Source organism: Actinia tenebrosa, unplaced genomic scaffold (genome assembly GCF_029948245.1).
Source record: "Actinia tenebrosa isolate PJP-AT-01 unplaced genomic scaffold, QUT_ActTen_1.0 PGA_scaffold0__85_contigs__length_37466705, whole genome shotgun sequence".
Taxonomy (NCBI): Eukaryota; Metazoa; Cnidaria; class Anthozoa; order Actiniaria; family Actiniidae; genus Actinia; species Actinia tenebrosa.
In genome coordinates this window covers 36,052,705-36,065,503 of record NW_028292569.1, presented here as the reverse complement: position 1 = coordinate 36,065,503, position 12,799 = coordinate 36,052,705, and the positions used below count along the sequence as shown (strand labels likewise).

The 12,799-nt window shown below is 38.1% G+C and overlaps 2 protein-coding genes across 3 annotated transcripts in view; one reads left to right on the top strand and one right to left on the bottom strand.

Moving 5' to 3' along the window:
- The window catches only part of LOC116287860 (solute carrier family 2, facilitated glucose transporter member 12), a 28,924-nt gene extending 27,518 nt beyond the window's left edge, over positions 1-1,406 (bottom strand). For both annotated transcript variants that reach the window (XM_031694553.2, XM_031694554.2), the window contains exon 1: positions 586-1,406. The gene's annotated coding sequence lies outside the window, so the exon portion shown is untranslated. The remainder of the gene's footprint in view (positions 1-585) is intronic.
- A 7,036-nt stretch (positions 1,407-8,442) lies between these two features.
- Positions 8,443-11,584, top strand: LOC116287889 (uncharacterized). The gene is made up of 4 exons (XM_031694596.2): positions 8,443-8,601; positions 8,694-8,957; positions 9,087-9,474; positions 10,643-11,584. Exons 1-4 carry the CDS (start codon positions 8,542-8,544, stop codon positions 11,005-11,007), a joined length of 1,077 nt encoding a protein of 358 aa, XP_031550456.2. The 5' UTR covers positions 8,443-8,541; the 3' UTR covers positions 11,008-11,584.
- The last annotated feature ends 1,215 nt before the right edge of the window (positions 11,585-12,799 follow it).

The following is a 12,799-nucleotide window of genomic DNA, read 5'->3' as shown; positions in this document are numbered from 1 at the left end:
GAAGTCTTTGGTTTTAGTTCTGACAATCAGATTATAAAACTATCTTATGAACCAGTTAATAAAGAATATTAGAGTGATTTTATTTAACCCTAGGAAACCAAACGACTATTTAGTTGGTACTAGTTAAAAAAAGAAAAGAAAAGAATGGGTCTAGAGTCTACTACTAGCTATTATGCGTACTATTATTTCACGGTTTAAATAAGATCATTCTAGGTATTATCTTAGAAGGATATTATCTCGGTAATCATGAATCGACATTAACCAAAATTTGTGTGCTGTTAGAGAACACAGTAAAGTAATAATGCGAAAAACAGTTAGAAATAATGTGGGAGAAAGCGGCATTACCTAATTCAACCGATCACTAGACTGCGAGCAGTCGCACTTTTCCCTCTAGGCTCAGTAAAGACGACTGTTTTGGGATTCCTGTGGACAGGCGCGGAGATTGGAGCCGAATACACTGGGAGAATGGAGAAGAAAAGTTGTGTAGGCAACGGGTTATTAGTATCATGATTTCTTACAGCGTTGTCTGCAGTCCCTACTTTTCTTTTCCCTTCTCTCTAAGCTAGAACCTTCGTGTTACCTTACCTTAAATCTTATTCCAGTCCCTCTCGATCGTCTGGTCAGATGTCACGTGACTCGGGCCAGACGTCCAATGGAAGTGTTTTTATCCATTTTATTTTAGATATAGAGAATGAAACAGAAAACCAGATCACAGCAATCAAATGTAGAAACGCTTAAGAGCTGTGACCAGGATATCTGGGTCATTCAGGAATCGGCACGCGCCATTGAGTAGGGACTTGATCATTGAAGATGCGTGGATTAGTGGTGACACCACGTCGCCGCGACGTTCGTTACAGCACGCTCTGCTCTGGATCGAAAATAAAATAAAAACTCAAAAAGTCTAGGCTTGGACAACAAAGCACGAAGGCGCTAGTAAGACTCTGGGTTCGAGATCGACGGAAATTGTTTATCTCTTTTCCAATTGTTTTTCAAGTCCTTTTCTTTCCAAAAATCGACACAGAGACACAAAACGTGAAATTTGCCTGCAGAGATGGATGGTAGCAAATGTGAGTTACAGTGACTCTAAAAAGACTTTCGCATTGAAGCACTGTAATATTTTAGCGTTAATTTTTCTCGGTTCGTGATTGGTTCATATAACGGACGCCCGCAATTCAAGAGTAACTCAAACCTACGCAATTTTCTAGCCTGTTCTTGCGTGTTCCTCCTTAACCAAACGTGCATGCTTGAGAACTATGGTACTTCAGTTCTTGACCCTTGATATCAATTGTAGTCGGATATTGAGCCAGAAGCTTTAAAACGTGCTTATCGCTTTATAGTGAGCAGAATTTAGGTAATTTTATTCATAATATCAATCTAGATTACATTGGATTGCACTAAGATCTGAAAAACACCACACAATCTTGCCGGCTATGGAGTCCTTAAAAGAATCGTTTTAGTCGACTGTACGAATAATTATTTTTTTAAATCTTAATGAATACCAACGTAATAATTAAGTCGTAGGAACAACCTTGTCTGCTAAAATAAGTAGAAAGAGTCACTGTCGTTTAACTTTCAAATAGTTTTAAAAGAAATAAAAAGTGACTAATCGAAATTGGTTTCAGTCTCATTCATTTATAGCTATACTTTTTCAAATTCATACCGAGACTCACCTTTTCTCTGAAGCTATGACCAAAGACTTCTGTGTCACAGGCTTGTTCCGTTTCTACCTCACAGAGGCTCAGTTTTAACTCCTTGACTAACTTGACTAAGCGTTTCATTAAACTTTTAAGCAAATTTCCGGCGTTTGGTTCTTGAATGTAATGAAACTTGTTTGAGTATCGAATAAAGATTTGCCAGTATCTTGTGTTTAGGTTTCCTGTACAAGTGAATGCTAACACTATTTCATCTCCTGGTTTTGTCAGTTTGTTTTTGGTTAAGATGACCTTGTTTCCCTGTTTGTCATAGCAACGGGAGTCTTGGCTTAAGTTAGAATTTATTTTTTCGGTTTGTATCTTGCAAAGAATGTGTAAAAACATAGCCTATTGCAGGTGGAAATCCGGAAAATCAGCTAGCAATATTTACACATACATGCACTTCAAATCACACTGTATGTACTCACTGATCAATAACAACTGAAATTTTTATAACTTGTAATATGGTATCCAAGAACTAAGTGGACTTGTTTTTGCCTATATAGACCAGCTGGTCAACAAATGAGGTTTTTGAGAAAACCTTTCAATAAAAGACAGTTCGGTTTTTTAATAAAATATTTTCCGTGTGCTTATGATCAAGACCGACGTACACTTGTGGCCATCATTTATTTTTATCATTTTTCGGAATGAATGAAAGAAAGAATGGATGAGTGAATGAATGAATGAATGAATGAATGCTAAAAGAAAGGAAAATGAGTTAATGCGTGAGTCGAACGATAGAACGAAAAAATGAAAGAAAAAAGAAAAAAAAGAGGGGAGAAAGAAAGTTAAAGGAAAAGCTGAAGAAAGAAAGAAAGAAAGAAAGAAAGAAAGAAAGAAAGAAAGAAAGAAAGAAAGAAAGAAAGAAAGAAAGGAAGAAAGGAAGGAAGGAAGAAAACTATTCTACTGATTCATATATCAGCATTATAAAGGATATTATTAGTATTGTAAATCGTCCTGTCAGTCAAAGTCAAACAAGCTCTCGAGAGAATCAGCGCGAAGGAAATTAAAATTCGAATTTGTGAAACCTCTTTTTTTCTTTCACTGACACTGAAGGAACTCCCTTTCTTATTCTATCATGTCATGCGACACTCTGGCTTGAATTGATCGATATGGCTGGGTATTTCGGTAAATTGAATAGTTCATGGTCTTGGCTATAAGATTCGCTAATTTTCAAGATCTAGTTATTGTAAACATCATTTAGAGTCTGACATCTGTTGGTCAAGGGCTTTAATTTTGCCGGTGTTGAATCGGATGGTCATTTTTGTCCTTCTTCCTTAGATCAGACATAAGGAGTACGGATATCTTGAACATAGCCATGGTGATGTGAGACGTCATGTGACTATTTAATTTAATCAAATTTCCAAATACATTACATTACAATAAAATTGATCTAATGATTTGCGGAAAGCCTAGAACAGAATACAATGATTTCCTAGTATAAAAGCATAGCAGACTGCTTATGAAGGGGCAGTTCACCGTTTGCAACGTCAAGTTTCAATACTGGTTTAATGAAAATATTGTTACCATGTTCGCGAAAACAGATTTTGTGAATCTTAATTCATGGTCAGTTCGTGCTGTTTATGTTCTTTTCCCGGCACAGTGGAAGTTGCCTGCGTTCATATTCGCCCACTCAACCGTTGAGTCTAGAGTTGATAGTCCCGCTGCATGCGAGAATGAATCACTTTTTTTTCTAGAGAGAGAGAGAGAGAGAGAGAGAGAGAGAGAGAATGTGGAAACCCGTGTTCTTTCTGTTCTATTGCATGGAATTACATCTAACCATCCTCTCCTAAGCCAATCTTTTTCAGATCGTAGTAATTTGGGTTTGTCAGTGCTAATCATAATGACCAAAAGTCCTTGGCGTCGTAACTATTTTAAAGATACACGGAACACAATTTTCGTCAAAAATATATATTTTTTGAAACCATGCTATATCAAATATAAAAGTAAAATCTTTAATTTATATAAAAATTAAGTTAATTTTTTTATTATTAAGGGAGATATTCGTAAAAAAGCATTTTTAGAAGTTACCAGTAGGTGTTGTGCTGTTGACAGGAACTGTCATTTATCTATTCACCGGAAGTCGATTGATCCAAGTAAGTTTGACGTCACGAGCATTGTCGAGCCGTAGCAGTGAAAACATATCGAGCTGTAAACAAGGACGTGACTAAGTGAACGATCGAACAAATTATATTTACAGAGTTTAGCTATTTATCAAGATTGATTACTTCTACTAGATTTCTTCAGTTTCGTTTTTAATTCTTTCGTGGCATATCAGCGTTGGTAGATGCCTCGTAAGCAAAAGAGTAATCCTTTCTTTGGAGGTTCTAACAAAAGGAAAAGAAGACGTAGCTCCACAGAATCACTCTCTTTGAGCGACAAAGGCTCTTACTATAAAAGAGAAGAGCTTTTTAAGCGAAGTGATAGTGCCAGTGCTAGTGCCAAGAAGCTTCTAGGCCGAAGCGAAGACGAAAAATTGAACCAGGCATCGAAGGAAGAAGAGGGAGAAGAAGAACGACAAAACATCCTGTTGTTCTCTGGTTTGCTCAGCATTTCGCCCTCGGCCTCTTCCTCGGCCCCTTCCTCGGCCCCTTCCTCGGCCCCCCTCAGTTGAACTAGATGTTCGACCTCTGGTTTTGACCATCATGAACTCGAAACGCACTTCAACGCACTTCCTGGCCATGGTCCGGTATCATATTACTTACTTTACTCTCATTGGCGTACTGTGCAGAAACTTGTCAACATTGAGTAAATAAACTTATAATCCCATTAAACTAAACTTGTGTTTTTCTCAAAAGTAGTTTTTGGTAAAATACACATTTTCAGAAGGTTTATTCTCCCTCGGTTTTTGAATAATTACCGTGAAACTTGGCATGTGGATTCCTACTATGCTCGAGTTTAAAAGTGTGTCTGCGTTTTTTCATTTTCCTTTTCTTTTCTCAGATATTTGCCATTTTCTCAAGAATGCCCTTAAAAACATGTAGTTATAACTTTGGAATTGAATAAAAGATTAAAGAAGCGCTAAAAGAAAAAACGCAGACACACTTTGGTAGAACAACATACGTGTAATAAGATGCAAAAAAAAATTTGATCCGTTTACGCTAACCAGAGGGAGAACAAACATCTCGCGTCGAACCTTAGCGTTTGCAATCAATGCCCGATTTATCCAAAATGAATTATTTTTGTCCAAAAGTAAAATCGAATATGGAATATTTGAACTTTAAGCTGTTAGAAAATGTATACTTTATGGGGAAATTTATATTAACTAAACGCGCTATGAGCGTTCAAAAAACCCGACCCGATTGTGTTCCGTGTATCCTTAAAAGAATAATTAGCACGCTAGTCAAAAGGCTTCACACATAAGAAGATCAAAACCACCCACCCGAACGGTAGTCAACCTAGTACATGATGAAATATGTTAAAACATGTTTATTCAACTAGCCGTAGGCATTTGTCTGCTTCCTTGCCAAGCTGGTGACACATAACCTGCTTTCCAGGTGGGGAGGGGGTGGGGATTAATCGTTTCGCTAGCGATATACATCATAATGTAACAAGACTATGGAACGCAAGGGATCTTTGGTCTGTCGAGCCACTCGTTTCATTAAACCTCGTCTACTAAGACGTTCATACAAGTTGAGCGTCAGATTTAACTTAGACTGCGAGCTAAGTCCCTCTATTTCCCTTGGTCACTGTCCGTCTGTCTGTCCGTGTCGATTGGTCGAGGAAGATTGGTTACGGGTCAAAGTCCCTGGGGGGAGGGGGCTGGGGAGGGAGGGACGAAAGAAAAATAAAGGTAAATAGAGGGACTTAGCTCGCAATCTAGATTTAAGTACACAAACCAGAGCAGAGGGTCAGTACAACCCGAACTACGTGACCTTAGCCTTGTTCACAACTAAGTACAAGATTGAATGCACAGAAATAATTAAATTGCTAGTCCTTATATAATCAGGTAATCTAATCTGAAATTCGTTTTACATCATGTATCTAGACAAGTTCAACGATGGTGGTTTCTAATTGAAAGAGGTCTGTAGAACAGTAAACTACAAGTCGTAGATCTCCAAGTCAAAACAGTCTCACTAAACTCACTAAACTAAACATGCTAGACTTGCAGAATCATATACAAAAAGCCGCATTATTCATTTAAACAAATCATTCTTAAAATTCTGTTGCCGTAACAATATGTTATATCGCGTGTCCTCAGATTCAAGCCCCAGATTACCATTGCGCGACAATTTACTCTCCATCCAATCAAATACCCGAAACACGACATGCACACGTCGCGGACACGGTCACGTCACGCCAAGGTCACGGCACTGCCAGACCACTTGCTAGCTGCGAATTTCGCGAGAAACAAATCAGACAAAACATCACGGTCGCGGCAAGGCACGCGAAAAGCACCGAGTTTTTCGCAGTCAAACGAAAACTGCTCTGATTTGGGACCTTATTATAGGCTTGTACTTCATTTTACTCTTTACTTTTGCAATGTATTTGTTAATGGGCTATGGCAAATTATATTTTTGTTTCATTTTAAAAAAAATAGGACTCCCTGTGGTACCACAATGCTCTAAAGCCATAAACATAAAGATAAAAAGAAAGTTTGTTTTTTCTGATGGGCGGCTGACATCACTAAGGTATCAGCGAGATGGTCCTCTTGCTCTAGTGCCCAAACGTAGCGCGAGAACGGAAATTGGATGGAAGAATTGAACGGCAATAAACAAAACCTACAACCGAGAAGTATTGGAGCGAGAGAGCCTTTGTCACCCAAAGTGTCAGTTCCGAATGTGGAATGGATTAAGAGTAACGTTCTGACCGTAATAGACTAGTTGCCCGTGGGGGGGGGGGGGGGGGGGGAGCAAGGGCGGATCCAGGGTGAAGCCCCCCCTTCAGCAGAAAAAAAACCCGATGCTTTTTTATATTGTTTTCCGTTGTGTTGACGGAAGAAACTCAATTAGGCCCCCCCTAAACTCAATTAGCCCCCCCCCCCTTAAAAATTTGGCTGGATCCGCCCTTGGGGGTACTCTTACCCGTTTAGGGTAGGGATGTGCCGCTGAGCCCTCTGAACCCTGACCCTGTTCCAGACTGAGTAAAATCGCTGAAAACCATACCCTGTTTGGCGGCACTGTCTACCCGTATTGCGAATATAGGGGAGTACCCCCATCCCCCCCCCCCCCCCCGGACTAGTTGGGTACTAGAAGTACGCAGAAAAAGAAAACAATAGATATTCGTTATGGAAATTAAGCTTTTCTATTACAAAAAGTGGCCAGAATTTCGAACCTACCGCTTTGATTTTTTTCACCGGCAGACGCGCGTGCCCCATATACCGGATTTGTCGAGTTCACATTCCCGACCGGCCACTTCAGCTAGAGCAGTATTAAATGGCCAGAAACCCCACGAACAACGGCTTCGTTGTTGTTTTTTCCTCCGGAAATTCCGGTCTTTCAGAAGCTAAAATTTCTACAATCAACCAATTATTATAATTACTGGCTTCGATGGACTTTATGCCTATGGCCAATTGAATAGCCAGTTCCTGCGGGTAACCCATATGCACCTTCATCAGAACTACATTTCATAAAAGAATTAGTATAGCCAATTTCGAAAATTACCCTTTTTCATGTCCGCCTCGCGAAGTTTCAACTTCGAGTCTTGGTTAGAAGAGAGAAAGAAGAGGATACAGAAAGAAGAAAGAAAAAGAAGAGAGCTCAGAGAGAGAGGACGACCGGTGGGTGGGAGGGGAAGGCTAGATAAGAAACCGTCCTTGTGAATTAAACTATCAGCCTCAACCCTGCTACAAAAAAATTGAGAATGAAGAATGGTGAGTCAGTTGATGAAACGTGATGCTGGTTTACACTTGTTTTCGAAATTCAGTTCCTTGCCCTCATTACATCAATCATCAGTCACTTTTAAATTTTGCTTTAATTAACTTTTTGAAACCTCATAAATTGGGAAATACTTTAAAATTTACATTGAAACCACAATGAAAACATTTTGTTTTTTTTTTTACTCGAAAGAGGGTCTGCTTTTATATCCAAAGCGGCTCGTAATACTTCCATTCAGTGATACATGGCCAAGGCTTTGGATTTTTGACCCAAAGACTACAACTTGACTTAATATTTTCTTTGGCTTAAGAGTTAAGATGGTGGTTTCAAAAATATTTTTCTAATAACCGTTACATCACTAAGTAGTGACTAATAAAAGCTGTAGATAAAAAATTCTAGGCCTTTCGAAGAGTTTTAACTGAAAGATTTTTTTGAGAGAGAAGAACAGACTTTAAAGGATTATTTTAAGGATGGGTAGGGCTACATTTGGGAGGAGGAAACGCCCGAAAAACATCATAGTTTGATCACCTATTTATTTTACGCCGTCATTGCCGAAGAAAGAAAATTTTACCAGCAGGTTATACAACGCCCATATCGAAGAAAAGTGACTTGAAAAATTATTTTACAAGTTGAATTTAAATTTCCATAGGGAAATAAAGATTTTTAAGCAAGAATTCTTTCCTCTTTTAGCGGTTCCGGCTGTCAAACTTAGAGATCGACGTAATAAATGTCCACCCTTCTTTCACGTGAATTGCAATCACGTGAACTACTAAAATAGATTTGTAAACACAACCTTGAGTCCAAAGGTCGTTTTCGTCTTGTTGTTCCTCGTGGTTGAGGGTTTGTTTCATGCGCTGTTCACATGTAAGCTTCTTCGTGATTGGTTAGTTGGTCAGGTAGTGCATTCTGATTGGTCCAGCCCACACATACGCCCCTTTGCCCTGCATGATCATGGCTACTGATCTAAGTTCACACAACTCGCAGAATAATAACAAACGTTGTAGTGAAAGGATTTCAGAAATTTTATCTAGGCAATGGAAGAGCTGCCTCTGTCTCCTCCCTCAACGCCTTCTAACGGTTCAAAAGTTATGGAAGTAAGTTTTCTTCCGACCGTAAATTTCACTACGAAAATTGCTGCTTTTCTATGACATTTCACTGAATCATGTTTCTTTTGTTTACATCCTAGGACGACTACAGAACAAACTCCGATGTTGAAGAAATTCACAGCGAATCAAGTGTGGATCTTGATGCCGTACAATCGCTCCTTGCTATGAGTCGATGGTCTCCGCCAACTCCTGAACGAAATACACCAAGTCCTGACTCAGGAATGTCCTCGATGAGCAGGAATTCTTCCAGTGCGTCGCTGAGTAGCACTTGTACGAGTAGCAGTACAATGTCTTCTGATGAATCGTCTGGTAGTGGCTCCGATTTTAACTATAAAAATCTAAAGGTATGTAAAATAACATATACGGAGCCACATATACTTAGGTCAGAAGAGTTGAACATGTCTAAAAACGATGAAATCTTAGTTTTTCAAAACAAAACATTGATGTGAGTTTGTCGTGTTTATAATTTGCAGAAAGGAGATCTCGCTACCGATACACGATACACGAATAATACGGACTCGCGGACAACTGTGTCACCAAATAGCTCTACATCCCCTCTACCAAATGCTGGCTTCAGTCCTGTACTTCTTCCCGGTGGAGGAAATCTTCCCGCGGGAGCAATCATGATTTTGTACCCTGTAAATGGCACCAATGTTCCTACTGATCAAAGAGGCATCCTCATCCCACAGCTGTCACAAAACAACTTGCTAACTCTCGCGGGACAACAGTCCGTTCAGAATCTAACAGATGGAGGAAAAAACCAAACAACAAGACGTCGAAATCACGTCTGTAACTACGAAAACTGTGGAAAAACCTATTTCAAAAGCTCCCATTTGAAAGCCCATCTTCGAACACATACTGGTAAGAATCGAACCTTGACCTTTTGCGTAAAATCAGTTACATAACATTATATCTAGCACGAATGTTGAATTCAAATCTTAAGTCCAAATAGTTTTGATTTACTTGATTTTTGAAATCATTTTGGATAGATTTTTTAGAATACGAATTTTTACGTGTTTTTTCTTAGCCCCAACCATGCACACTCCCGCGCCACACACCCCCCAAAAGACGTGACGTCATAGGATATATAGTTTGAGTAGGCCGTAGTCACGAAAAGAAACAATGGTGCACGTGAACAGATAGTGCTACAAGTGCAATCATTCCTTACATACATGATTCATTTCTGGACATTGACACGTTTTTGCCGAGAAAGCGCCTTCAACATACGCTTGACTTTGAACGATTTTCATATTTATCTACTAAAATCTGCTTTTTTTACGATATTGCGCTCATGATTTAAAAAACGAAAGCGATTTTTCCTAACGTTGTAAAATGACGTCTATGAGTCATTTATATTTTTGTTTTTTTGTACTTGTCGGTTCCTATCTGGCGCAATGAGGGAAAACCCCTTTCATATTAGAGTGAACTTGGCCTTTTTATAATCGCCTCTTTCTTTTTGTTCGTGATAAAATATATCTATTTAAAATCGCGTTCCAATTCAATTACAATATTTTTCAATACATTTGATTCATAAAAATGGCATTAACCTGTAAGATAGATATAAGTCATTAGAAAGTACAGTACATTAATTGAATTGTTTCTATTGATAAAAAAGGGGGGGGGGGATATTTTTAGGCTTTCCAAATTAATTGTTAGTTTTTCAGAACTTATAATTTATGATTATATTGCAATATCTTTTTGTAGTCAGTCATAAAAATTTTTTTTTGAGGAGCAAAAATGTTTTATGGCTGCAAAGCATTAGTTTAGCATCTAAAAAGATTCTATTGACCTGTTATTATGTTTTGAACCATTTGGTGGGTCCTGAAAGGGGGGGAAACTCCCATTTCCCACCTAAATCTAGAACTGCCGATATCAAACAATGACTGTAAATTTGTAATAAGCTAAATGTGGAAAAAATGATAATTTCGTATTTTTCATAAAGAAAGGTGATAGTTCATTTATTTATTATGATAAATAAAATTTCAGTGGTAATTAAAAAATAATGTTCTTATTCTGTTTGTGTTCATAGGAGAAAAGCCCTTTCCATGCACTTGGGAAGGCTGTGAGAGAAGATTTGCAAGATCAGATGAACTGGCTCGTCATAAGAGAACTCACACAGGTGAAAAGAGATTTGCCTGTACACTCTGTGGTAGAAAATTTATGAGATCTGATCATCTGACCAAACATGCTCGCCGACACATGACTGCTAAAAAAGTTCCAGGATGGCAGCTTGAAATGAGCAAGCTTAATCAGATTGCTGCCATGCAGTCATCAACCCTGGTACCAGCATCAGTTGCTAATTCTGGGCCTCAGAGTGTCCCCTCCATGGCAGTACCAATAAGTTCTTTCAGTAGAATGACAAATTTGGTAACTACCACAAGTCAAGGATCATAGTGAAATCAGAAAGGGCTATACATGAAAGAAACGGTGATGATCCAGTGGACATACACCCTGTCACTGCTAAAGGATGAGAACAAGCAAGTCTTGTCAAGCACAAGATAGATGTGTCCCTTCAGATAAATGCCCCTCTGTTTTCTTACTTCTAATAGAAAGTTAACGAGGAAACATTTAAGCATACGCATTATTAAAGCTTCCATCGTCTAGTGAATATTGCTTACACATTGCTGACTTAGTAAGAAGAAAAAAAAGTGGCATTGATAACTTTCATCATGGCACCTAAACCTTTCAGTGTTTAAGGCTGTTAGACCATAGCAAAATGTACATACACTGGACTGAGTGTGATTACTGCATTAATCAAACTGCTTTTTTATGTAAAAAGAATTGAATATGATTATCAATGAAATTGTGTGTAAATATGCAAAATATAAATGATTAACTCTATTAATTCAAAGCTTCAATTATAGCTATAGGATTCTCCTTTGATTAAGCGGAAATAGTAATATTTAATGTAACATAATATACATATATATATTGCTATATGGAGAATATATATTGCTTTAAAAACTGCAAATGTTGTTCGTTTTTCTTTTTCATAAGGCTAGGATTTTCTAAAAATATTTTGATAAAAGCCACTCTTCATAATCCCATTGTCTGAAACAATATTTGAATGCCATAACTGCTGGTCTGAACAAATTAATGTACAGCATTAACAGTGGTTCATTTAAAGGTGTGGGGAAGGCATTATTACATGAGTTTCCGAAATCCAACGGAGGACTTGAAACATACAAATGCTGCAAAGAATTTTGGTGCTGAATTTAGGGACAAGGAAAAAAAGCTGCCTTTTTGCATTGGATTCTTGGATTGATTTTAGGCCTTTTTTTTCAATTTCGGAAAGGCAAATTGTGTTGATGATTTTTCCAACAATGCGACTGCATGAACATGCCAGATGAAATGAGTTTTTGCATAATTATGACTTTGGCAACGCATTGTGAGTTCTTAATTTGAAATCAAAACCTTGCATTGTTGCAAATCATCTTGTGTGACATTGCCTCAGTGCAAGGGAAAGGGTATAGATATAATATATGTATTTTTTAATGCAAGTGTATATCTACAAATGTGCTTCATAAAGGAGATCAAGAAAACATGAAGGCACGGCACATCTTTTGTATCACCCTCCAGTTCCCACAAACACACAATGATATATAAAATGGCTGTATCATCTTACTAATCTACCAGCACAAGGATTTTCAATTGAGCTTTAATCCTTTTGTGACAAAGGACAATGTGTCTGTCATATTCAGCATTCCCCCTTTTCAATTAGGCTGTTAAGTATTCTTTTAATATTAAAAGCAGCTGTTAAAAGTCAGAGTTGTATACTCAACTTTGCACAGCAAGAACTTCAGACAGGTCAAACCTTAAGTATTTTGTGAAAACCCCCAAAGCCTTTCATTCTTATTTTATTTCTAGAAACTTCCAAGAGGGGGATTCGCCTTTTTTGGGAGCTGTGAAAATGAGATTTTATATATGGACTGGGAATGGGACTCACAAACAACGAACTAAAAAATGGGAATGTAATTAAGTTAAGATTTGAGCAAAACATAGGCTGGGCTATGAGATTAGGACCCCCCTCCTCTTAAGGACCCTCCTTCAACTGAAAACTAACCATTTTAAGTCACTCTCAAACTGCTGTAAACCCTCAAGAACTTCCTCTAATGTTAAAAAAAAACTTGCATTGTGTTGCTTGTAATGTGAACAACACATTCAAAGAAAAGACCTGTCCCTCTAT